Consider the following 27,645-nt stretch of genomic DNA (forward strand, 5'->3'; position numbering starts at 1 on the left):
GAATCTCACCACAGGGATGCATGCGGCGGGGCACATGTTGTGCCCACATACAATTGCACCTTTGTGGTTGCACTGTGTGGCACACCGTGAAAGTACGTGCTGCAGGCACTCTCACGGCTGGGGTAGGCTGTTAAGGCTCTCCTAGGAGCCTAACAAACCCGCCGCCATGACACTGCTGCCGGACCGCCCGCCCACCCTGGATTGAACTCATAATCCAGCGGGAGGATTCACCATGGGCTTGCTGATGCTCCTGAGACCTCCGCGGCCGCGGTGGCGGACCCAGAGGAAGACTACTCAACTCCTAATAAGGCCCTTATTATTTTCCAGCTTGTGATCGATTCATTACATTTACAAAAATTAATGAAATGGGGACCACTGAAGGAAAATGTGGTGCAGGTGTCACATGCCATTGGTAAGATAAATATCATTTACAGGAGTGATCCTGTTCTGGACCTAATGTTATAGTGTATAAAGGTACCCCCTATACCATGATCATAAATACTTTCAAAAGAAGCGTCCCTCATCACGCCTCAAATTTGTTAATCTATGACCTTTGTGCATCTTTCTTAACTTGAATGCTGATATCTATTATTAGTATAAGTCATACCAACAGAACAAAATGACAAAAATGTATTTGTAACTGAATGTCATTTTTTTTTTTCCTTTCTTTAACATACCACCCGTAATACATTCACTGATATACAAGCATGTATTATTTACCATTTGGAAAAATCCTTAAACACACATCAACATAAAGGACATGTACATACAAAATCTTGCGACATTACATAAACATATTTTATTTATTTATTTTATTTGCAAACTTGTACCGCGCTAGGAATCGACTCCCTGAGGAGTATCTCCGCCCCTTTGGCAGCATCTGAGAACAAAAAAGGCCCTGTCATATATATTAATTGCCCAACCAGAAACTAGTAATTAAAAAGAAAAGTTTTTAATTTTTTCCTAAAGGGAAAATGTTCCTTACATAGTCTAATTTCATTAAGGAGTTCATTCCATAACTTCGGGCCTGCTACTGATAGAGCCCTTCCCCCTTGTCTTGTCTTCCAGAACCTGGGGACACATAACAGTTCTCGATCACCAGATCTCAGGGATCTAGAGGGGACGTATGGAATGAATTTTTTGGTTAGGTAATCAGGGCCTTTACCAATAAGGCACTTATGGATGATGCAACAAGTTTTGAACATCACCCTCTGTTTCACTGAGAGCCAGTGAAGTTTGACTAATAAAGGTTTTGAGGGAGTACGGGCCGGGACATTGAGAACAAGGCGTGCAGCAGTGTTCTGCACAACTTGTAATCTAGCAATAATCCCCTCATTGGCGGCTAGCAGCAAACCATTACAGTAATCCAGCCTACTCAGCACGAGCGACTGTACTAGTGTTTTTCTGGTGGTATCAGGTAACAGGGGGAATACCTTCCGGAGAAGCCCAATGACATGGAAACAGGAGCTGACCACTTGATTGGAATGTTGTTTAAGGGCGAGCTCCTGATCCAATTTAACTCCTAGATCTTTCACTACCGCTTTGGGCTCAGGGACTGGGCCTAGATCTCGAGGCCACCAGTCAGGAGTCCACAGGCGTTTGGCTTCCCCAAAGAGCATCACCTCAGTCTTAGAGACGTTACACTGTAGGAAGTTTGCTGCCATCCAATGTGCCACTTCTTTCATCCCCCGGGCAAAGGAGTTACGTACTTCAGGAGTCATGGTTATCACATTTATCATTTCTTTGATGTGGAAAACATTGTAAATGCATACTGTGACGAGTGTCCTATGGTGTAACACTAGAAGCCTTACATGTTTTTTTGGCTTTGGGTCCATATTTTGATCCTCAGTGGAGTAGTCCAAACAATATTACGTGGCCGATTTTGTGGTCGGAGATCATTGGCTTGGTGCTGGAGGTATCAATACTCTCCTTGTCACTATACTAAATTAATTATTTCCTTCTTGGTTAAGGATTGACTCCTGGCCACCTAGATTGGTGGCCAGGAGTCAATGCCTAACCATTTGAATTATGAAAATGTCATGTAGGCATCCTGAGTTATGTACAATAAAGCAATAAATAAAAGAATGATAAATCCATATCTGGTTATTTGCATTATACATAGCTTGCAGCCAAGAGTGTGTGGTTTAAATTAACCTCTGAATCTACAGCCCATAAACATATTTCAGGAGAGTCTGATTAACTATAGCGCTTAGTATTGCCAGAACTATTTGTAATTAGGCTGCATACTCACAATTAACATTGTTGTTATTTGCATGGGTGATGGCAGGTGGATTAACCATTAACTCAGCATATTGGTAAGACTGGGACTCACTTCTTTATAGCAAATACCACTTTAGTATTAACTCTTCTGTAACCCTTAGAAAATTTCGCACTGAGCTGTGTGTTTGCGAGGTGGGAGAATCATATATGTATAGGTATGGTGTCCATTTTTGTCTCTGTATGTACATGTTTGGTGTATTATTGATGCAGGCAACTCTTCAAGATAAGTGCTTTACATCAATATGTGAAATTGATTTCCTGATCCCCGTTCTCCTGTCGGATTCCGGTGAGCCACTGACATTGGGCCTCCGATTTGTGTGAGTTCCGAGAAGGGAAGAGGAGGCGTGGGGCCTGCTGTCATTTACATGTTAGCAGGCTCGGTAATCAGGCTCTTGGAGCCAAGGTATTAAGGCTCTTGCAGGAGTGGCCACTCTTGGCCTTCTGTGCAGTGCTATCGGTCTACAGTGATGTCTACAAGGGGAGAGGCATCACTTCCTAATGGGGTGGGAAGCTGCCATTGTATTGATCCTTTCGCACCAGTGCTGAGTTGCAAAATGGAAAATTCTAATTTGTCAAAAATGAATGGAATTTCAATGAAACTGCATTATCTGTCAAAGCAACTGAGTGGCAAGTTCTTCTCTCTTTTCTTAGTCCTCACCACCACATCCCCAAGGAAAGCTATGCTTCTTTGTCTTGGTCTCCAAAACCTTCCTCACCTCCATGGCAAATTCCCAATTCCTGGTCCCAGAAGAAAGTCCTGGTTGAATTTGAAGCTTGCAGTAAAAATATGGTGGGAAAAAGGTAGACTGAAAAAAGTTGTAAAAACGGTTATCTACTACAAAAATGGAATATAAAAATTAAAAAGTTGTAGTTCCCCCAAAAAAATATTGAGTAATGTTGAGAGTAAGAAAAATAAGTGTATAAGGGGTAAGGGGGAATCTTTCCTACTAAAGTAGAGAGGAGCATTTACAGTAGGGTGGAGAAGGTGCTGGGTATTAGTAAGGGGGTTTTAGGATTCAGGGAAGGGAAGCATTAAGGCATAGTAAGGGGTTTGTATTGTTTAGGGACTGGCAGGTTTTAGAGGTAGTTAGGGGCTTTTAGGGTTCAGTGAAAGGTAGTAGTAAGGATTAGTAAGGGTTTTGTAGGTTTGAGGGAAGGGAAGCTTTAAGGGGTGGTTTGGGGATTTACGGACTGAGGAATACGAAGTGTGATGGAGTACTAAGGGGTTATTAGGGTACAATTATATAAATTAATGAATGCATGTAACAAAAACGTTTAAAAATCAACATTTTGGGAATTGCCATTGATAATAATGAAGGACAGGACATTATTACATCAACAATTCAAACTCCACTTTAATGTAGTCAACATTTTTAAAAGCCATCTTTATTACATACAAGGCAGCCTTCATAAAGTTTAAATTTTAAAGCAGAGCTGCACCAGCAGCCACTGTCACATGAATAACCTGTTACCGCTACTGCAACATGTCATTCACAGCACTTTGATGCTGCCTACTTTTTGAGGACCTGGACTGGCAGTTCTGGCTGGACTGTTCCCATTGGGTGCAGAGTCAAGACTGATTTGCATATGGCTGGGTTCAAACTGGAATGGTACGGGGAGCAAAAGAAAGATGGATTGAGGCCCAGATCTCTGGCCTGGGGAGAATATAGGACATTGTTCTGCATTCTGTTGATCCTTTGTTCTTTTTGCATTTGTCATCCCGAGTGGCAGGTTTGCCCAGACGTGGGTCCCGTGCTCTCCATGCCACTGGAATCAAGCTATCCTGGCTTATGAGGGGTAAAACCCCCAAACCAGTCCTATGTTGCTTGTTTCCAATCCTGGCAGAACCTGGCCTGGCAGTACGGGCTGGACTGTTCCCAATGGGTGTTGAGTCAAGACTGATTTGCATATGGCTGGATTAAACCTGGAAAGGCACGAGGAGCAAAAAAACGATGGATTTAGGCCCAGATCTCTGTACTGGGGTGAATGTATGACATTGTTCTGCATTCTGTCCATCAATTGTTTTTTTTGCCTACCATTAACCACCAAAAAAAGACACATTTTCCCAGACACCAATGTTCTGTGAATGGAAAGTCTCACTGTCTCATCTTTAAAACCATCTCCCCACTACCTCCAAGGCACAGTCCTGCTTCTAGGCTGATGACAATAAACCCCTGCATTGATGTTTGAAAACTGACAATAATCCCCTGCATCGATGTTTGAAAACAACAGCCTGGCCAGTCCCCAACCAAGCCAGCTGCAAGGCTGGGGAAGAGGGCAGTGCCGGCAATGCTCAGTGCACGGACGGAGCCCCTAAGCATAGACGGAGGGCCTCAAGGCAGAGCAGAACTGTCACACAACTGGGAAGGTATCCGGAGATGGACAGGCACGGGCACCATTTCCAAATAGCTGGGGAGAGTTGCTGAAGCCTTATTGCCCCTGTGAAGAGCTACAGAAAGGAAATTGGAATTTCATTAAAATCAAGGGTATCTTCAACAAAGTTGCAATTTGTAGCTCTTCTGCATGCATCAAAAGTTGATTTTATTCATATGCTCCTCTAACTATTCGGACCCATGTCAAGAGCCACATTTGGATTGGGATCAAAACTAGGCACGGGCACCCCAAAAAAGTGGCCCACGTTTGTGGATTGCAACTTTTCGCAAAACACTGCTTCAGTAGTATAAGATAGAGAGGGTGGGGGTTCTCTAAAAGAGGCATGTTTTCTTAACTTCACTGAGATACAAAAAAAATGCAACCATTGCCAGGACTTTTTGTGCATGGATTAGTATACACTGGTGAACCACACCTGAATATAAGTGAGGCAACTTCTGCTCAGTTTCCCTGCTCAATCTCCATACATTAATGTGTTCGTAGCCAGCCCAAATCAGCTTTTTATATCAATGGGCCGACCCACTGGGGGACTGGCAATGACAACTCCGGCCCCTGGTGAAAAATGGGTAACAGTGGCCCATCTGCCTCCAGTTACAGGTCTCTAGAAAAGCCGCTTAGGCCCGCTGGGCTGCAGGCGGCCTCTGAACAGCACTGAAAGATCCCAATACGGCCACTACGCTGCCCAAAAACACCAGCCCGCGGCTGCTACTTGGACACCAGCCCATCATCGCCCATGGCCAAGTGTTAACTTTACCAATCTGACCCTGTCAACAGCAGCCCACCCAATCCTTCACTGTCGAACCCCTCAATGCTGCAACCTTCAGGTGATGCTGACCAAGCATTCTGATGCCCGGTACCGCCCACAGCTTCAACCTGCGGCTAAGTACCACTGCTTGATCCCAGACACCACCCAGGGCCTCATTTACAAGGACCCTGTGCCACCGGAACGTGGGCTGCATTTTCTGCAGCACACACAGAAAGCGGAAATCATACTTACCTGTTCCCTAGTTGGGCTAAGCCCTGTCCTCTGTAGGCCCTCTGCTCTATTATAGCTCGCCCAGTTCTGGCTTCGCAGCGCGGGGACACACTGTTCTTTGTGTAACCAGGCGCTTTATAAGCTTTGTTATTATTATTATAAAAACAATCATCCCTAAAAAGCAAACACCCTCGCAACATGGTGCAAGGTTGGCGCACGGCAGCCATTTGTCCGTCAGCACTGCGGAAGAAGACAGGAATGTGCCATATCTTGTGTTTTTTGCTATATCTGAAAGATACAGCGCATTCCTGCCCTTTTCATTTGGCGTAGGGCAGCGCAGCAGGAAGGCTTGTGGCACTGCCCAACCGAAAAAGCTTGTAAATGAGGCCCTCAGTTTCTAAGGAAAAAGTTGCTGCCTCATTACAGTCAGGGCTGGCTTTAGCGTTGGTGGCGCCCGGTGCGACAATCACTTTTGACGGCCCCACGTTCCATGACCACCTCCTCGGATTCTCTCACTACCACATGCAAAATTGCCCCTCATCTCGCCTGTCATAAGATATTGCTAAATACAGCTCCCCCATGAGGTCACAGCGCCCCCTGCCCCCTCCACAGGTCAGCGCCCAGTGCGGTCGCACAAGTCGCACTGCCCTAAAGCCTGCCCTGATCACAGTTCCCGACACCTCTCTCAATGCAATATATTAACATTAAAAGTTTTTTTTTTTTAGGAATGATTAGAACATTGGAGGGGTAGGATTAAGGCTGAAGCAAGGTCTAAGGTTAAGGATAGCGTTAGTTAATGTAAGCATTAGGAGTGTAGTTAGGGTAAGAAATGGAGCTGGGGTTTTATGAAGTTGTAGGAGGGCATAAGGTTAAAAACATTTTATGATTTAACTTTCGACATGGGGGGCAGTAGATATTATTTGGGTTCGGGTGTGGTTTAGCCAGGGCTGAGGTTGGAGAAGCGGCTATGATACGGACTAGAGAGTTGGGGTTTCTCGACGTAACCACATTATTGGCACATTACTGTGCTCATGCTGCCCTCTAAAGGTGCGTTTTAATTTTAAAAAATGAGTTTCAGTCTTTAAATTAGGCAACATTCGTGTGTAATCCTCTGCTCCCCTCTGGTGCTCAAGAGCTGTAATTATGCACACAAGTCGTGAAGAAAAGCTTAAATTGTTTCATGCAGTAAAAACATATAATGAAAACGAAAGCTCTCTAAATACACTACATAAAGAATTGATTGTGACAAAAAGGGTGATCTTAAATGTACTTGTTTACATGTAAAATATCTCACGTACTCCAGTGGCGGTGGCGCGCAAAAAGCAAAGAAAGATGGTGATTTCAAAGCTGACTGACAATGTCTCAAATCGAGTACTAACCCAAGATTCAATGGCTGAAGCACAAGAGTAATTTTCTCTCTCTCTCTCTCTCTCTCTCTCTCTCTCTCTCTCTCTCTGTATATATACACACACACACATGAGAATTTATCTGAATTGGCGAGTGTTTGTGAAGATGAAGAAGCATTCAAGCATGGTAACAAAGCACCAATTTCTATTTCAAGAGAAATAGGTGAGCCACACTATTGATGGTGAAAAGACGAAGGGCCTTATCTACAAGACAGTGACTCAGTGCTGCATCGCAAGCCATTTGGCTGCGCCGCACTGAGTCACTTCCAAAGCACAGAGATGCAACATATTTACAATAATATGTCGCATCCCTGTGCCTTCTCCTACGCTGGCGCACAATTGACTGCCATGCGCCAATGCAGGCACCCTTGCACCATGGTGCAAGTGGGTCTACTTTTCAGGATAGATTGTTTTTGTGCAGGAAGGGACACCTTTCTGCACAAAAACAATCATGAGAGGTGATTTCCTCTTTCTATGTGTGCTGCAGAATGCAGCACGCATAAAAAGAGGAACAAGTGTTTGCAATGCAATAGGTCTTGCATTTACGCAAGTTGATCTATTGACATTGTACATGAGAATGCCTTTTATTTCTGTTTGGTTTTTAAAACATAAATAAAAGGCATTGTCATTTACAATGCTAATAGCTTTAACTCTCACAAATGCAAGACCTATTGCATTGCAAATGGTGGTTAAATTACTCTGGCTGCTCCTGGAAGACCTCCTTTTTTCCCCATTTTGTTTTAAATTGGTTACTTATGGGGGCGTGGCCAAGCCGCGAAGCGAAATGGCCGCGGGCTAGAGGTGCTCCGGCGCCTGTGACTTTCTCCTATCTGTTACACCAGTGGTTCCCAAACTTTTGACTCCTGAGGACCCCCATTGAGTCACCACTGGAGGCCGGGGACCCCCAAGCAATTTGTATGAGTTAAATTTCAAAATTAAAACAGTAATTCGAAAAAAATACACATGTGTGCACACAAAACAAATACTCAAAGAACTAAGGATTTTGGGGCCAGATGTACGACCATTTAATTTAGCGCCTCGCAATTGGCGACACATTGCGAGTGGCAAATTGCGAGTCGCTAAATGAAGTGTACAACAGTGTGTTTAACACTGTTTGGGATTCCCAATGGGGTCGCAAATTGCGACGTTCATTAATATTAATGAGCCTCTCACAATTTTCAAGCCCATTGGGAATGCCAGCCCTCCCAAGGATGGTGGCCGGCTGGGCTCAGCAGGCCACCATGTCTCGTACTGCTTTTAAATAAAGCAGTTAAAAAAAATGCAACCTGTTTACCATGCATTTAAAAACAAAAGAAAATGAAACGTTTTCGATTCATTTTCTAAGGGCAGGCAGAGGTCCCTGGGACCACTGCCTGCCCTTAAAAAATAATTTTGCATGCATTTGCAAAGGGGAAGGGGTCCCCTGGGGACCCCTTCCCATTTGCGAATTCATTACCATCTACTTGAAGTAGGTGGTAATTGCGGCTGGGTTGCGACCGCAAAACATTTGTACATGGTTTTTAGACTCCCTATTTTGAAGGGAATGCCCCTTCCAAATAGCAAGTTGCAAAACCTATTTAGGGAGTCGCAAACAAATTGCGACTCGCGAAATAGGCTATGTACATTACTCAATAGGTTTTTGCATGCATAAACGGGTTCGCAAACCCGTTCGTGCATATAAAAACAGATCGTAAATCTGGCGCTTAGTATTTTATATTGAAGTAATAGCCCCACTGTCACATGTATTAGATTTGTTTTATAGCATCTCTCACACCATTGTAGGATGTCAGAGCACTTTACATCACACACATATAGAGACATTGAATCATACATGTAAATCAGTGTGTATATAAAATGTTTAAAGAGTGCCCGGTCTGGAAAAGCACAAACTCAGGATACATAACACAGTGGCTAGCACTGACTTTAACATTAAAAATGTATTTCCACCCAAATAAATCTTTTTAGCAGCATCAGGATAATGAATACCTGGGAAAAAATATAAGTTACTAACTGGTACCATACAGTTTGCAAATAGCTCTTTGATGACAGTTTATAGGTCCCTCTGCTAGATTACGATTGTCACTTATGAAGTACACAGTAACAAAATAATCTCTGTGACAAAAGCAGTAACCACAAACCTATGCACAAAAAATACTGCTTTTTAAGATGCATGATACATGTTCTTTGCAGTAGGCGCATAACCCTCTGGGCTACATTAGTTCAATCAAAGCTGCAACTGAACAAAACTCTCCTCAGCTCCAGCAGGTACATTAATCACTGGCATTCTCTTGACACTTTTATTGTTGCTGGAAAGCTGCTAATTATACAAGAAATGTTTCTGTGCTTTTAAAACTGTTGCCTACGGACCCCCTAGGAATGTGTCACCGACCCCTGGGGGTCCGCGGACCGCAGTTTGGGAAACACTGTGTTACACCCATCCAGCTCCACCTGCGTTAGGGAAACGCATATACCTCGCTGCCACCACCCCGCTGTGCGATGAAGGCTTGGGCGGCACGTAGGTCGTAGTGAAGCCGATGGAAGACTAAAGCCCGATCTGCCTTCCCCTGCTGAGCGCTGCCGTGCAAGTGACTGAGCGTGGCGACTTGGGCTGGAGACCCGCCACACACGCAAAACTGTGGTTGCGGCGTGCGCCCGGCCCAGAGTGAAGTGAGGCCCATGATCTGCGGAGGACATCAATACCTCTCCGGTGGTGGGGCTGGGGAGGTGCTAGTGACCTCGGGCGGCCATTGCACACACCTGCGCAGAAACAAGGTGAGCGCCTCCGGTCGTGCTGCAGACAGAGCTCTGTACCTTTGGACCCGGCGGGGCTGGGTGCGGTGACCGGGTGTGCCTTGACTCTCCTCCCCCCTCCTCCAGCAGAGACTCTTCCAAGACGCATGACTCCACAGCCGGGGAGGGGGCCGCGATCCCACTGGCACCAGCCACGAGGATCCTTGATTTTGCCCGCCAAGGGTTGCCTAGCACGGCGATGTTGGGCAGATGGGTAGTGACGGACGTTTCCAAATTGTATTGATCCCACAGTCGCAAGAAACCATTTGCAAAGTACCTCCGGGATGGGATTGCATTCAATTTATTATCAAATAAAAAGGTATTAATTCTTTGATTTTAACAAAAGACTCCTATCAATTATATGAATATACATTAGTCTAAAACAAAATACCGTGTATTTCTGTATATCTCTTAGCACAATTGTGTTTGAACTCATACGGTGGTCACCCCTGGTACAGCAACTATCCTGCTAGTGCAATACTTGGATTCAGGTAACAAGCATTTGTGATATTAAGTGAACTTCTTGGTATAGAAGCTAAAATGTTTAAATGGGATATGTGTCAATGAGATCTTTGAACAACAAATATCTTATATAACTTATTCTTTAGGTGGAAAATTTAATAAAATCCACTACCAAAACTGCAAGATACAGCATTAAAAGAATAAGAAGCTTTATCAGCTAAATGCAATCTATCTCCTAAAAATCTCTCAAATCTGGAGGTATGTGGCAAGATTGAATTCCTTTAATGAAAGAGATACACATTGAATGTGGAAAAAGGAAATATGTATAAGTAAGGTATGATTAAAAGCAGGGGCCATGTGTTTATTTATATAAAAAATGGTGAATAATCAATCATGAATGGGCCTTTTCAATAAATAGTGATTACTACTATGTACAACTTCAGTTTTAATTTTAATGGCAATGCTTGTATGCTAAAAGTACTGTAATATGTGATCTCTACAGCACATTATTGTAAGTTAAAATGCAATTTTCAACATCAGTATGGATTAGGACTCTGTTAGTAGTAAATTTTAATTGTGATATTTCTTTTTAGTGATTTTAAAAAAAACGTCCTGACGAAGGTGTACCTATCCACAAAAGACACCGAAACGCCGCGTCGACTCTTGTTTTTTTTATTGTTGTGTAATTATGAAATGCTCTTGATCATGTACTGTGATTTTCTGTTATGTTAATAATTTTTACAAAATACATTGATGGTTTTAACTGTTTTCGTATAGTATTTGCTTTTTTATGATTATATGGCTAGCACAGAGTTCCTAAACTGACGTCAATCACTATTTAGTGAGCAAATATAGTTCTAATTGGATTGTATGGTTATTCTTTGAGTCGAGTACGGCCATCCATAATAGCTTTTGGTTGGTTGCATTACGACATAAGGGATATCCTTAAACTCAGGGACTTCTTTTCCTTTACTCTAGTGACAGGGACAGGCATCCACCAAAGCCTGTCTCCTTGAGTCCCAGACAATGGTGAATGCCCGGGGCGGGGCTACTCTCCCAACCCCTAAACTACATTGCCTAACCACCTGCTAGGAACGTGCCCAGGACAGTTCAGCAACAACGGGGCACTCACCACTAGCACTACATAGCGCCTACTCTGATTATGGCCTGGCACAGCCTGCCGCCTCCCCGAGTTGCCCCCAGAGCCCAAGGGTAGGCATCCTGTGACGTGGGCCCTCACAACTTGGTCTGCAGCCGAACAGCCAATTTTCCAGTGGGCTCCACACCTCAACTCACCTCCTCCTGTTGCTGCCTGTACCCAAGCCTAGGATCCACAGGTGTCTATAGTGGTTGTGGATCCTGCAGGGCTGATGTATTGCTTCGAATATGTCAGGGTCCAGGTGACAGAAAGGCATACAAACCAACAAACTTTACTACTACACTGGCCCGAAATCGATGCACCCAGATGCACAGCAGGTGGCCACCACCTCAAAGAATCCAGAAGGGGCAGCCACAGACTAGACACTCCAGGACGTCCTTGACGTCATATCCAGAGTCAGGGTGTACCTTGGTCAGAGGATGGACACTATCGCCATGGAGGTCACGCTCCTCAGAGCAGACCTCACGCAAAACGGGGAGAAGTTCAAGTAACTAGAACTCACCACCTTCAGTCTGGTAGAGGATATGTCCCAGCTGCAATGCGAAGTCAACGAACTGCAGAACTTCCGGAATCACGAGGAGGAGAAGCTGGACGACTATGAAGGGCGCACCCGTCGCATCATTGTGCGCAACATCGGGGTCCCGGAGAAAGTGGAAGGGCAGGTGCAGATCTTTTTGTGGAAGACCTTATCCTTACGCACCTCCAGCCCAAGGGACTGCCACAGTTCTTCGTGGTCGAAAAGGCGCACAGAGTCCCGGGTGGGATGCCAAAGCTTGGAGCACTGCCCCGGCCGATCTTGGCCAGATCACTAAACTTCTGTGATCAAGATATAATCCTTCAGGCCGCCAGGAATGCCCTGCCACTCCACCATGAGAACTCGGATATGTCCTTCTTCCCGGATATTACCCTCAATGTGCAGAAACAGAGACAATCATTTTTGTCAGTCAAGAAGAAATTCTGGGATGTGTTCCCAGCTCGCCTCCGGGTTCAGACGGATGGTAGAGCTTGCTTCTTTGATTGTCTGGAAGACGTTGCGGACTGGCTTGAGGGCTGGAGAGAGGTGGAGGAGCATAACGCCCACAGACGAGTGCCAGCCAGCTGCCCTTGGACTCTGACTGTCTCCGAACTGTAAGATGCATATACTGAGAATCTTGAAGGAATGGTTGGGCCTCTGCTGGGAGGTTCTGGGCCTGGAGAGGGCCGGTGGGGCTCGTTCTTACTAAATGGGGAACTGTATTAAAAATGCGTAGTTCTATCAGTTTGCAAATCTAAAATAGGAGCCTAATTATTCTTATTCTCCAGGAGGGTTCACGTGGAAACTGCCTCTGCCCCCCAAGTTAAACTACAGTTAGTTACCAGTTGAGGTGACAGGCGCTCTGCATAGTGTTTGATGGGCAGTTTTAGGCCCAGAGTGCAGGGGAGCAGGGTGGGAGGATGTTGGGTTGGAATGGGGCATTTTAGTTTGTTTTTCTTTGTTCTTTATCTACACACATCGACTGGTCAATTCTTCGAGCTGGAGCAAATATGTATGAACTCTTGCCGTAATCCTGGGGACCCACCGTGGAGGACACTTTAGACTGTTAAACTGGAACGTTAATGGTATGTGGGACAATCTCAAACGCAGTATAGTCCTGCAACATGTCAAACAACATTCCCCTGAGGTGGTGCTCCTCCAGGAGACACACCTGGTTGGCAACTCCTGTAAAGCGCTGGACAGATAGGGCTATAGATTGGTGACACACTCTGGGTTCACTACTGGGTCTCAGGTAGTAGGTATTATGATCAAAAATCCTTTCGACTCGATGTGCAGCGCACATGGGTTGATGATATGGGGTGATATGCGGCGGTGTCCAGACGTTGGGAGGGTTCATCCCTTACTCTATTGTCGGTATATGCCTCCCTGGGACTTCAGAGTCTGACGTTCAAAGATATGGGTGTGCTCTTACTCTCATTCCCTGAAGGCCATTTGATAATGGGTGGAGACTCTAACTCTGTGGTCTCGGGGCTTCTGGACCGCCACCCCCCACGGTAGACTACATCTTCGCAGAGGTGGCTCCTCGACTTTCGGGATGCATTGGGATTGGTGGATGTCAGGTGCAAATTCCACCCGGACGCCCACCAGCATACCTTTTATTCTGGTGCACAAGGAAGCCTCTCCGTATTGACTATCTATTGACCCCGGCGTCCCAGATCGCGGACGTACAGGAGGCTAGATACATGGCAAGGGGTATATTGGATCACTCTCCGGTCTGGGCACATCTGGTCATGGGGAGGGGCAGGTTGGAAGGGTCGTGCCCATCAACCCCTGGGACCTCTATAATCCAGCTGTTAAGAAAACACTCCTCCAGATTATTATTAGTTACTTTCGCGACATCAAGGGCACGGTTCAGTCTGCACAGGTCCTGTGGGAAGCGTTTAAGACAGTGCTTAGAGGGCAGGGCCTGTCTGCGATTGCTGGGACTTGGAAGGATAAGCAGAAAGAACTAGTGCAGGTGGAGAGTGAGATTCTCTGCCTTGAGGAAACTGAGGCGGAGGACTTCGCACCGGAGACGCTCCACATCCTGAAGCTTAAACAAGATGAGTATAGAAGCTTTACCACAGACATGGCCAAAACGCTAGGAAGTGAGAAAGCCGGTAGGCTGTATGAGCTTGGGGACAAGGCCGGGAAACAGTTGGACTGGTTGGATAAAAAAGAAGTGGCCAACGGCTGGTCCCTGAATTGACAGACGAAAAGGGGCTTACAGTGACCAACAACCCACAAGCAATCTCACATTTATTTGCCGCCTACTACGGCTCTGTGTACAGCTCGACCTCCGCTCTCTCCGTCGCTGACTCTGAGGGGCTCCTCAGGGATATTCAGATGCCGACGGTCACAACCGATGAAAGGGAAGCACTCGATGGCGCCCTCACGGATGATGAGCTGGCACAAGCCATCCCGGGCCTTTACCCTGGCAAGGTTACAGGCCCCAATGGACTACCGATTGAGTTCTACAAACTGGAGTCAGATGCTGTTGCTCCCCACCTGTGCGCTATGTTCATTGAGAGCCGAAAGAAGGGGCTCCTACCATACGACCAGCGAATAGCCACAATAGTAACGATCCATAAGGAGGGAAAATCCAGGAATCAATGCTCCTCTTACAGACCTATCTCCTTATTAAACGCCAAAACCAAAATCCTAGCCAAAGTATTAGCAAGCTGCTTCGTCCGAGTGATCTGTAGGCTGATACACCCTGATCAATCGGGTTTTATGCCCCATCGTAATACAGCGTAGAACCTCTGGTGCCTTCACGGTGTACTGGGAAGACTTGACACAATTCGGGAAGTGGCAGTGGTGGTCTCATTGGATGCCTCAATGGTGTTCGACACAATAGAGTGGTCTTATCTCTTTGCTGTCTTGACGAAGATGGGCTTCGGACTTGGCTTTGTAGACTGGGTATGGCTCCAGTATTCTGAGCCTCTGGCGCAGGTGGTAGTAAATATAAAAAAATCATAGGCCTTTTGCCTGGGACGGGGGACCCATCAGGGATGTCCCCTCTCACTTCTCCTTTTCGTCCTCTCCCTAGAGCCCCTGGCAGCGTGGATCCGTTGGAGTCTCTCCATCCAAGGACTCAAGTGTACGGCGGGATGGGAGGACCGCATCTCGCTATAAGCGGATGACATCCTCTTATTTCTGGCCTCCCCCAAGTAGTCCCTCTGAGTTGTGCTCGGCACCTTTACCTTTACTATTAAGTGGGGTAAGATCCTCCTGTATGTCCTCAGCAGCGATCCCTTCCCCTTAACCCATGATTGTACCATGCAAAAGCAAAGGAGGGCTTCCGCTACCTGGGCACCTTTTTCACAGCAGACCCCTGGCTTGGATACGAGCGCAATCTACTCCCCCCACTCTATAGACTAAAACGTGATGTTGCCACCTGGAAGAAACTTCCGCTCTCGCTATTAGGAAGGGCGGTATTATTCAAAACTGATGTCACTGCCGCATTTTCTGTACGCTCTGCAAAACTCCCTGGATGTAGTTCCAGACAGATACTTTGGCAAGATTGAGAGTCTGCAGAGAGATCTGCTGTGGGACGGACGGCCGCGAATGGCGCTACAGAAGTTGGTCCTGGGCTGGTACGACAGGGGTATTAGTTTACCAGATATAAAACAATACTACTGGGCACACAGGGCGGTCGTCAACCACTGTACATATAGACAAGGGGATGACCCGGCATTTAGAATAGACAAGTGGTTGTTACCGGGAGGCACTTACTACAGAGCTCTCTACTTCAGGCCCCAGAGATTTCACCTTACAGGAGCATGGGGAGGGACAAAAAATTAACTCTGGGTACCCCTCTAAGGGACTCGGAATGATTGCGCACACTGGGCACCACAAAAAGGTTTGACAAGTGGAACCCGATCGGAATCTCCACTATTGAAGACCTTTGGAAAAATGGTGATATGATACTGTTCTCCGCCCTGCAGCATAGCCACGAGCTCGCAGACTCAGAGTTCTTCCAATATGTGCAAATTAGGCATGCACTACAGTCTAACCTACCCAAAGACAGCCCCCTCCCTGACGCTTTGCCTTTAGAGGATAGACTCTTAGACGGTTACTTGCCAGATGGAGTTATATCATTGACGTATAAAAAAGGAATATGCTACTTACCAGTATGCATCTGTTCTTGGCATGTAGGGCTGCTGACATTCATATCTTGTGCGTAGATCGCCGCCTAGTGTTGGGTCCGGATGATTGCACTTGTTGTCTTGGAAGAGTTTTCGAAGTATCACAAGATAGGGGACTCCTCCCTTGGACACAGTGCGCATGGGCATCCTCTCCATCCTCAGATTGTTTTTCGCCATTGTGGCAGAGATGGAGATAGCAAAGTAAGAGATGGCCATGCCAGAGAGAATGCTTCAGCTGCTACAGGCACCGGGGAGGAGGGCGGGCGATATGAATGTCAGCAGCCCTACATGCCAAGAACAGATGCATACTGGTAAGTAGCATATTCTGTTCGAGGAATGGGGCTGCTGAATTCATATCTTGTGCATAGACTGTATAGCAGTATCTCCTCTAGCGGTGGCTACCTGTGCCAGCTGCAGCAGTTTGAAAAAGATTTTTGAGGACAGCCTGGCCTACAGCAGCTTGCTGTTTTGTTTGTACATCTACACAGTAATGTTTTGTGAAAGTGTGCATGGTGGAACATGTGGCTGCCTTACAGATGTCCCAGGATGCCCTTGGGGCGACAGGACCGCGCTATATAAATACACCTACAATAAAATACAATACAATACAAGAGGAATATTTCCTAGGAAAGCCATGGATGCCCCCATTTTCCTAGTGGAGTGTGCTCTTGGGGGGACGGTTAAAGGGCGTTTTGCCTTTTGAAAGCATATCTGAATGCATTTAACTATCCATCTGGCTATTCCTGATTTTGAAATTGGATTCCCCTTGTGCTGTGGTGCAAATGCAACAAACAGTTGCTTTGTTTTACGAAAGGATTTAGTTCTGTCCACATAGTAAAGTAGAGCTCTCTTTACGTCTAGTTTGTGCAGTGCTCTCTCAGCTACTGACTGTGGATTTTGAAAGAACACTGGCAGTTCTATTGGTTGGTTAATATGGAAATTGATACAACCTTAGGCATGAATTTAGGGTTTATTCTAAGAACCACCCTGTTGGCGTGTACCTGCATGAAAGGTTCTTGAATTGTAAGCGCTTGTAATTCACTCACTCTTCTGAGTGAGGTGATGGGCACTAGAAAAGCAACTTTCCACGTTAGGAATTGTATTTCACAAGAATGTAAAGGTTGGCAAGGAGGGCCCATGAGTCTGGTGAGCACTATATTGAGATTCCAGACTGGGGAAAGGGGGTGCCTAGGAGGAATCACCCTTTTTAGACCCTCCATGAAAGCTTTGATTGCTGGTATCCTAAACAGTGAGGGGTGTTGTCTGTTTTGAAGGTATGCTGCAATGGCAGCAAGGTGTAGCCGTATTGAAGAGTATGCTAAGTTACATCTTTGTAGGGGCAGCAGGTAACATATAATGTTTTGTATTGATGCGTCTAATGGATTGATTTGGTTATTGTTGCAGTAAATAACAAATCTTTTCCATTTAGCTGCATAGCACGCTCGTGTGGTTGGTCTTCTTGCCTCCTTAATGATATTCATGCAATCTGGGGGCAAGTTAACATATCCAAACTCTAAGACCTCAGGAGCCAGATCGCTAGGTTCATTTGGTTGGGATCTGGGTGTCTGATTTCTCCATGGTTCTGAGTAAGAAGATGATGCGCAAGGTGCAGTCTTTGATGGGGAACTACTGAGAGTTCTAGGAACGTTGTGTACCAAGGTTGTCTCGCCCATGTGGGAGCAACTAGGATTAGTGTGAGGGAGTGTTGCTGCAGTTTGCGTGCAACCAGCAGGATCAGTGGTGCTGGGGGAAAAGCGTACTCAAATCTGCCTGACCAGTTCATCCATATCGCATTGCCCTGTGACAATGGATGTGGGAACCTGGCGGCAAAGTATTGGCATTTTGAGTTTTGTTTTGTGGTGAACAGGTCTATTTTTGGGTGACCCCACTCCTCGAAGAATGGTTGGAGGACCTGGGGGTGAATCTCCCATTCATGTAATTGCTGGCTGTGCCTGCTGAGCAGGTCAGCAACTTGGTTGTCCTTCCCTGGAAAGTGTTCTGCTAGGAGAAAAATGTTTTTGGGAATCGCCCACTTCCAGATGCTCTGTGCCAGATGGGACAGCTGTGGAGAGTGCGTTCCCCCTGTTTCTGGATATAGTACATTGCGGTCATGTTGTCCGTCTGGATCAACACCGTCTTGCTGTACAAGTATTTCTGAAATGCTTTCAGGGCTAGGAATATAGCTAGCAACTCTAGTTGGTTGATATGCAGCCTTTTCTGCTTGTTTGTCCAGAGGCCCTGTACCGTGTATTGAAGGAGATGGGCTCCCCAGCCTGTCAGTGATGCGTCCGCTGTTAGTACTAGTTGTGGAACCGGCTCTTGGAACAGTCGCCCCTTGTAAAGGTTTTGTGGGTTCCACCACTGCAGAGAGTTGTGAGTGCGACTGTCTACCAACATTAGGTTGTTTAGTTGTCCTTGAGCCTGGTTCCATTGCCGTGCTAGGCATTCCTGTAATGGGCGCGTTTGTAGTCTGGCATGGGGACAATGAATATGCAGGAGGCCATCATGCTTATGAGCTGCATAAAGACTTGAGCTGGGAAAGAGTGTTGTGGCTGGAATTATCGAATGAGTGTCTGCATACTGGCTATCTTTGTTGAGTTTGGATACGCCTTTGCCACCGAGGTGTTTATGGTGGCTCCCAGGTACTGCTGTATGTGGGACGGTTGCAGATGTGATTTTGTGTAGTTGATTGAGAATCCCAAGCTGTGTAACAGCTGGATTGTTTGAGTCGTGTGTTCTGCACATTGTTGGTACAATTTTGCTTGTATAAGCCAATCGTCCAGGTAAGGGTACACATGGACGTGCTGCCTCCTGAGATGTGCTGCCACGGTCGCTAAGCATTTTGTAAACACTCTTGGAGCTGTGGTAACCATGAAGGGCAAAACCTTGAATTGGTAGTGTTGACCTTCTATTGTGAACCTGAGGTATTTCCTGTGGGCAGGATGGATGGGTTTGTGGAAATATGCATCTTTGAGGTCCAGTGTTGCTAGGAAATCCCCCTGTTGTAGCAACGGGAGCACTTGTTATAATGTGATCATATGAAAGTGCTCCGATGGTATGTATTGATTTAGGGGTCTGAGGTCCATATTGGCCTGAGAGAGCCGTCCTTCTTGGGAATAAGGAAATATAGGGAGTACACTCCCTTCTCTTGCTGTTGGAAAGGGACTTGCTCTATGGCCCCCTTTTCTAGCATGCAGTTCACCTCTTGTTGTAATAGGGTGATGTGTTCTCTGGACATTGGACGATGTCTCTGTGGTATGTTTGGTGGTGTAGAAGTCAGTTCTAGGCAGTAGCCAAAGTGGATAATTTCTCTCACCCACCTGCCTGTGGTAATTGTGTTCCAGACGGGTAGGAACTGTTGTAGTCTGCCTCCGACCGGTGTTATGTGGTCTGGAGGTAGTGTGATGGAGCCACTGTTTTGAGGCAGTGGAGGCTCTGGTGTTATTGCCTCCATGTCCTCTTCCCTTGGTATTGTTACCTCTGTAGCCTCCTCTGGTGGTGTTGTTAGCAAAGGAGCTTTGTGCGTTACCTTTATATGAGGTCGTAATTTGTGAGGCATGACTCGTGTGTTTGCCCTATATGAGGAGCGACGAAAGGAGCCCCTTTGTTGCGGAAATTGCAATGCCCCCATGGATTTTGCTGTCTCTGTGTCCTTTTTCATTTTATCCAAAATGGTGTCGACAGCAGGGCCAAACAGAAAGTCCTGGTTCACAGGTTGATTAAGGATAGTGGACTGCACCTCATTTTTGAAAACCAGAAATACGCAGCCACGCATGTCTGCGGAGGAGAACGCTAGTGTTGATTGACCTAGCTGCAGTGTCTGCTGCGTCAAGCGCGCATTTGATGGAAGCATTTGTTATGAATTTTCCCTCCTGTATGAGATCTTGGGCTTGTGCTTTGAAAGGCTCAGGTAGGTGTTGCATTAGGGTCTCTAGCTGGTCGTAATGCGCCCTGTCGTACCGAGCCAGTAGAGCTTGAGTATTAGCTATCCTCCACGAGTTGGAGGCTTGTGCCGCTACTCTTTTCCCTGATGCCTCTTGTATCTTTGACTCTTTTTCTGGGGGAGGTGCTTCCCCGGTTGTTTGGGAGTTGGCCCTTTTACGTGCATTGGCCACTACCAGAGAATCCAGTGGTAACTGCCCTTTGATGTAAGTAGGGTCTGTAGGGGCCGCCCTATACTTTTTCTCTATTCTGGGGTGGATTACCCATGCCCTGGCTGTGCCCTTAATTATGTCAGGTGCATGTTTGAGAACTCCCTTTAACATGAGAAGTGTCTTGACACTTTTTTCTGATGTAGGGAAGGTATCAAACAAGAAGTTCTCTTCAACTGGGTCATTATGCATATCCACGTTGTGGAACTGTGCAGCTCTATCTATGAGCTGATTAAAAACTACTGTGTCGTCAGTAGGAGACGGTTTAGTAGGGTAAGAGGACATGTCAGGGGTGGGATGGGTGTTATAAGGGTCAGTTGGCTCTTCCCATGGTTCCTGAGGGTCAGGTTCCTGTGAGAAGTCATATTCAGGCTGTGGCTCATCCCCTGTGTCACCTTCATTATCCCCGTGATGAGAGGGAAAATAAGGAATGTATGGATTCAAAGGATTAGTAGGCATGATAGGTTGAAAAGGAATGAAGGGTCTAGAAGGAGAAGTCCCAAAGTCCTTTTTCTTCATTGGAATGTCGGACTGAGGTTGAAAGTCCAAAGGCCTCTTCTTCCTATGCAGGATGGTAACTTTGCCAGTCTGTGGATCAATAAAAATTTTTGCTTGGTCGTCTGAGCGGTCTGGGTGGAAGAGTTCTTTCTCAACAGTCCTGGGTTGAGCTTTAGGCTTTGGTGTGTAGACGACTTTAGGTTAAGGAACCGGCTTTCTCGGCTCGGGCCTTTTTTCGGGTCGATTGTGTCTTTCGGGTCGCCGCATTTTTTGTGCTCCGTAGGCTTTTTCGGAGAAGTGTTATCTCCTGAGTCGATGTTTTTGTTGGAATCGACTGGAGTCTTTAGTTTTTTGGGCTGAGCGTCTTTCCCGGAGTCGATTGTCTTTTTTGGATCGACTGGCGTCTTCGGATCCGGTGTTTTCGGTCCGAGAGTACATTCTGGCTTGGACGCGTGCTTCGGTACGGCGTCTTTTGTTGGGTCGACATTTTTCGGTGCCGAGTGCTTGTTCGGGTCGGCGACCTTCTATGGTTCGGCGCCCTTGGGTTGTGTGGCCTTGTTCGGGTCGACAACGTGTTTCGGCTTGACACTTTTGGGCCGTACGGCCTTCTTGGGGTCTACAGTCTTTTTCAACTCGACGCTCTTTCGCTGTACGGCCGCTTTCGGATAGACGCCCTTCGGGTCGGCGACCTTCTTTGGCTCTGGAACCTTCTTCGGGATGGTGTTACTGGGCCCTGGGGTTTCTGAAGGTTTCGGTTTCGGTTTCGGAGCCGAGCCGGATGGCGGGCAGTCAAAACATTTTTATGATCTTGGCTAAGGCCTTTTGGCGATGCCTTGACCGGAGCCGTTGTTTTTGGGGTAGATGGTGTCGGGGGCAGGGTACTCACGGTTTGCCCCGGCGGGATCTCGTCATCGGAGTCTGAGTAGTCCTCTAAGGTGACGATCTCTAGGTCGGAGTCCGGCGCTTCTTGTAGTTACTGGTCGTCATCGAAGATGTTGTCCGGGTCTGGTGCCTGTCGCTGCATTTCTTGCCTGGCTGCACATCGGTTCCGAATAGTTTTCTTGGATAGAAACTGTGCACAGGCTGGGCAGCTTTCCTCTTTATGGTCTGGGGAAAGGCACTTGTTGCATACTGAGTGCTTATCAGTATGTGGGAACTTGGCGTGGCATTGCGGGCACCTTTTAAATTGGCTTCTTTCCATCGACGGTCGGCTCACTTGGCGTCGAAAAGGCCCAACGGCCCGAGTCGATAACCACTTGGAGATGGAAGGCTTGATCGAGTAGAGAAGGTACCGATCGAGAACAATACCGTCGAACCGAAGGCCTTTTGGCCTTTAGAAAAGTTTTGTTTCGCTTTCGAAGTTGGAGTATAGGAGTTTGCATCCGAACCCAATGGCGGAAAAAAACAATCTGAGGATGGAGAGGATGCCCATGCGCACTGTAGTCCAAGGGAGGAGTCACCTATCTCGTGATACTTCAAAAACTCTTCCAAGACAACAAGTGCAATCATCCGGACCCAACACTAGGCGGCGATCTATGCACAAGATATGAATTCAGCAGCCCACATGCCTCGAACACTGATTAACAACACTCCAGATCCTCTGATGCTCTTGAGGAGCCGCTGGGTGGAAGACAGACTAAAGATAGATGATGAGGAGTGGCAGAAGGCCCTGGCCTCCCCAAGGGAGGTTGCAATCTCTGCCAGACTGTGCCTGGTCTAGCTAAAGATCCTCCATCGAGTCTATGTCTCAGGCCCAACCCTAATTAAAATGGGAAAGGTAGACGAGGATGTGGGCAGCTCGGCTCATTCATGCACATTCTTTGGGAATGCCCTCTTATCCAGTCCTACTGGTCATGAGTGCACAAGCGTATGAGTCATGTATCTGGGGTAACCATACAGCCAGAGGCAAAAAGGTGTCTTTTGAATATTTGGGAACCCACTGACCTCAATAGCAGGGACAAACTCTGAGTTACGCTGGGACAGATGATAGCCAAACGAAACATTACGCAGCTGTGAGGTGCGGGACACTCCATGGGTGGACTCCTGGAAAAATGGCAAGGTGTATGTTCAGGGGAAAAGACGGTCTATATCTCCCGAGGATGTCCCAAGAAATGGTCCTCTATATCGAACAAATGGAACGAATACAGTGGGAGTATCTGTGCTCCCCCCTTGATCCTGTGTCAGATGACCAACTTACACCATAGACATCGTTGTTAGCCACATTCACCTGTATATGTATGCTTATGATGCCTCTAGACTCCAATTATGTGTACTTTTTCAATGCTTGTCAAGTCGCCTCTGATGGTTAATAAAAAGATTTATAAAGAAAATAATTAGTTACTTATTTGCAGTTTATAATTGGTATCAGCTTGTGGTGCCGCAGTTCAAAAGTGAAAGTTGAGTGGAGTTATGTGGGATGTCTGCTGTTGCATCGCTTGTGCCACTCCTGAGTTGTAAAAGATACCAAAAGCTAGTTGTAATGTGTTTTCTTATTTGACTAAGAGGTGCGGGATACGAAAGTGAGCGTTGGGCCGAAAAGATACACAATACTGGATGGAGCATGAGGCACTCAAATGTAAATACAATGCCAGAGGTTTGCATTCATGTGTGTACTGTTTAAGTGTCTATGCCATATCACTGGGAGTAATGTACGCTTCTTCAACAGCTCTCACAACAAGCAGCATCCCGCCAATAATGCAAGCAAAGTGGTGCAGTTGCAGGAAAGCATGTTGTGCCTCCCCCTTATAACTCCCCTGGGGAGGCGTACGTTTTTAGCGCTGCCTCAGTCTTACGATTTCTCATAAATCTGGGGCAGTGTCAAAAAGCCATGGATGGTGCTGGGAACACCCCCAGCAACACTCATTGCATGCCCCTTTAATGCAGAAAACTGTGTTAAAGGGAACAATATTTATGAGGCAGCATTAAGCCAAAAAGAGTGGCTGATGCTACTTTTTTCAATAGTACTTACTATGAGATATAGATATATAAAATACATGTTCTGCAAATCGGTCAGCATTTAGTTTCACCTACCTGCTTTTAAGTCCCATAGTTCAAGAACATTATCGTATCCCTCGGTCTCCAAAGCCATAGAAAATGTTTTAGGCCACTCTTCCTTGTCTGAGCGGAGGAGGCAGTCAATAAGTTTCTCAGCCCCAGCTATTCGACATGTTTCTGCCATCTGCATCAACATAAAATATGGCTTAAAACCCTTTTGCTCAGTTTATTACATACTAAAGCAACATAGAAATCATCCTCTTAGCAGATAGAAACATTATGTGAGAACAACTATTCTTAAACATGGTTTAATTAACATTCAGATATCGAATTTAATTTACCAATTGCAATGTTGTGCAGACAAAAAGCTCATTCTCTGTAACATGCAGTAGAGAAATAGGTTTCTTGATGGCTGTTGGACTTGGCCCTTCTGGCAGGTTCACCCCTAAAACTTTTTGCTTTAAATTGTGAATTGGTGATGGTGGTTTTTGGGTTCTGCGCACTTTCACTGTGTCCCAGTGGAAAGTGCGTGCGCACTCTGAGTGCGTGGAGTAAGGTTGGCCTGCCCTCCCATAGGAATGCATGGGGAATGTCTGTGTCCCTGGTAGTTCCTGATGCGTGAGGTGTGCATGCTCGAGTTTTGTATGTGCAAACTCGTGTAATTGAATGCTTCGCAATGATGTAAGCGGCGTGTGTGTGTCTAGTGTGGAAGTGCCACTTCTAGACATGGCTGTACGTGTGCTGTGGGGGTGCTGGAGTGTGATTGGCTGGAGCTGGCTGGCAAGCCTGGCTCCAGGAAGTCTGTGTGGGTCTGCCCCGGTGGTGAATGGAGAGATTAGCATGCTGATGTGAGGGAGGGGCTGCACCTGGTTCCTGAATGGGGCTGGGCTTTCCCCACACAATGCTGGCTCCGCCCCCTGTGGTGCGTCTAATGACCCGAGCCGCCCTAGTGAATGAAAGGTGTGATTGAGCCATCAAGGGTGTTCCAAAACCAGCTGCGACTGGTTTCTCCCCCACCCTGCACCTACAGACAAAGGATTGTACAGTATAAGAAGGGGATGTGTCCCCATGAATGTTGTTCTCTTCCAAGATCCTGAGGGGGCTGCTGCTGTTGCTGGGCAGGAGGACCGCCACTTGGAGTGCCTCCTTGCCTGGAGGCCCAGTGAGCTGGCTCTGGGCCCAGCCTTGCCTCTCTGCCTACCTAAGAACTTTCCTGAAGCCCTACCTTGTTGATAGCGCCTGGGAGCACTTTATTTTGACTGTTAGCGCTTGAGAGCGCTGTATCTTGCCCTTCAGCGCTTGGGAGGCTGTGACCCTCTGCCCAGCGCTGGAAGCGCTTTATTTCTATTTTCGACCTTGATTTTGGTCTATAGCGCTAGGGAGCGCTTCCACCCCTTTGGCCGGTGCCCACCCGGCATTTTGAGCGTCCTGTGTCTCACCGCCGCAGTCCCGGAGTGTTGTTTTACATTGCCGGGCCACTGCCTAGTGCGACTCGGAAGTGCCCGCCTCCCTGCTCGGGGCCACGCTGTCGTCGGCGGGCCGCCAGAACAAACCGGAAGCTGACGGGAGCCTACCCCGTGCTCCGGTGCAAGAAGGGAGAAGAAGTGTCCAGATGCCAGCGCCGGTTCCAGCAGGGCTCCCTTCAGAAGGGGGAGAGCTCCGCCTAGGCGCCTGGTGAGCAGAGCGGAGATTGAGGAAGTCCGCCCGCACCAAACCGAGTTCACTGCCGCCGACCCCTCCGGAGCCCCTGTGCTGCACACCGGTGAGTGGAGCTGACCGGGAGGAGGGGGTGTGAGGCCGAAGCCCCGTGGTAGTTGGTTGAAGAGAGGGGGGCGCCGGGGCACATTGCCGGTGCCCGCTCCCCCAGCGGGGCAGGCTTTCTTGTGTGGGCATTCCTGGGTAATCGAGTCCCCCGAGCGGGGCTCCCACATTGCGGCCGCATTCTTTCCGAGAGCCTGCGAGGCTCTGGGGCATTTTGGGTGTTTTGTGTCCCCCGAGAGGGACCCCAACGACTCCCAGGCACAAAGGAGGGTCGAGCGGCCCCAGCTGGCAGCGGGACACTCCCCCCCCACCCGAGGCACAGTATTGTTGAGAGCCTGTCGAAGCTCCTGGGCATTTTACCCTGAGTCCCCAGAGGTGGGCCACCACCGAAGGCCATCACTGCTTAAGAGCCACGAGAGGCTCAGGGGAACATTTTATTTCTTCAGAGCCTACGAGGCTCCCACGTTGGCTCGATCATTTTCTCCAGCTGCCCAGCACTTCGTGGGCAGCTGCCACGTTTAGGCCCCTGACACTGGGACACAGGGCGTCCTAGCCCTAGAGAGGCCAGTTGGCCTAGGGACTGTCACAGGTGGTGAATTAAGTGAATTTGGCGCAATTGTGTTTTATGCGTCATGTGCCTTGTTTTTACACCGCTGAATGTAGGTCCTGCATCATGTGTTCTCCTTCCCTACACCTCTGAATGTGTTGTGATGCATCATGTGTAATGTGCTTATACCCCTACAGGTATTGTGATACTTAGGTGGTTGTTCTTGCTAGTACAGGTGGTGCTAGTGAGGTCCTGGTTCCCTGCGTGACATGTTTCTAAGGTGGTTAGGGTTGCGTGGGTGGTACTTACCTGTTACCAGTGATTACTGGTTGTGTGCTTTATGTTCTCTTTTGTGCTACAGTGATTTATATTCTATGTTCTAAGTGCTAATTCTACCTAGTGCTAAGTTCTAAAAGTGCCTATTCCTGACAGTGGTCCATGTGGCCCTGTCTTGTACATATCCCCTGTAAATTCTGCCCGTGCCTGTTGGCACATTGTAAAGTGTGAGTTTTATCTAATGTGTTTTGGTATAATACAAAGGCTATTGGCACATTGTAAAGTGTGTGTTTTATCTAATGTGTTTTGGTATAATACAAAGGCTATTTTTATATATAACTTTGTGTGGAGTTTCCTTTGTGGTGGGCCTTGGGTGTTGTTGCTGGGGTGCGTGCGCAAATACTTAACTCACATAGCCACCAAGTTTAGCCTTGCTGCTCGCGCCACGTTACCTAGAGGGTGAGCAGGGGTTATCTTGGCGTGTAACTCCCTTGCCCTGACTTAGGAGTGGTGGTCTCTGACTGACTTTGGCGCAAGCCCTGGCCAGCCAGGGATCCCATTTCTAACATTGGCGGCAGCGGAAAGGATAAGGATTTGTGTTTGCGTTGTACCACAGTGGCAACTGGCCGCACTACAAAACTCTGCATTTTAGATGACCACATTTTGGGGATTATTGTTTTTCTGAAGTTCCATATTTCTTCTCCTAAAGGTATCATTGTTTAATTGTGTCCAGTACATTTGTTCCCCCGCCCCGCGCCCAGAGTTTGGTACCTGTGTCACATGTGGTCAGGTTGAGGAATCAGGGGTGGTAGAAACTGCCTTACCAGTCCGAGGGGGGGTTGTGTGTGGATGAATGGTGTGTGGCACTAGACAAGCAAGTGTGAGTTCTCTGGGATAGAGAGCTTGCTGAATCCTTTGTGAATTGTGTACTCCTGTGTTAAGCTCAGACCCCTAGGTTCCCTGTGTAATCTTGTCTCTAGAACGTCCTGCCAACATGGAGCTTGTTTTTGATTTCAATGAGCTAGCCACATACGGTGTGTGGGAGCTGAGAAGGTTCTGTGAAGAGAGAGGCATAGGGGCGGATAAGGCAGGCTGGTACGAACTTAGGCGCTGCATGGTCAGATGGCAAGAGGATCAATGGGATCTTGAGCACAGTGAGGAAAGGGCCTGGGCCTCACACCATGAGGGTGGTGGGTCTGTAGGGAACCCTTAAGATTCAGAAGAGGAGGAAGAAGATGTCAGTACCTGGACGCCAGTAGAGAGTGAAGACCCCATAGGTAGGGAGTCCTTTG

General features: G+C 47.3%; 1 protein-coding gene across 1 annotated transcript in view; it reads right to left on the reverse strand.

Moving 5' to 3' along the window:
• RIGI (RNA sensor RIG-I) overlaps positions 1–27,645 on the reverse strand; it is an 818,172-nt gene that overhangs the window by 496,333 nt on the left and 294,194 nt on the right. Inside the window, exon 4 of the mRNA XM_086961483.1 lies at positions 23,806–23,953. Coding sequence (XP_086817609.1) covers positions 23,806–23,953 — 148 coding nt within the window. The remainder of the gene's footprint in view (positions 1–23,805; positions 23,954–27,645) is intronic.

Source organism: Lissotriton vulgaris, chromosome 3_1, assembly GCF_964263255.1.
Source record: "Lissotriton vulgaris chromosome 3_1, aLisVul1.2, whole genome shotgun sequence".
In the NCBI taxonomy this organism is placed as follows: Eukaryota; Metazoa; Chordata; class Amphibia; order Caudata; family Salamandridae; genus Lissotriton; species Lissotriton vulgaris.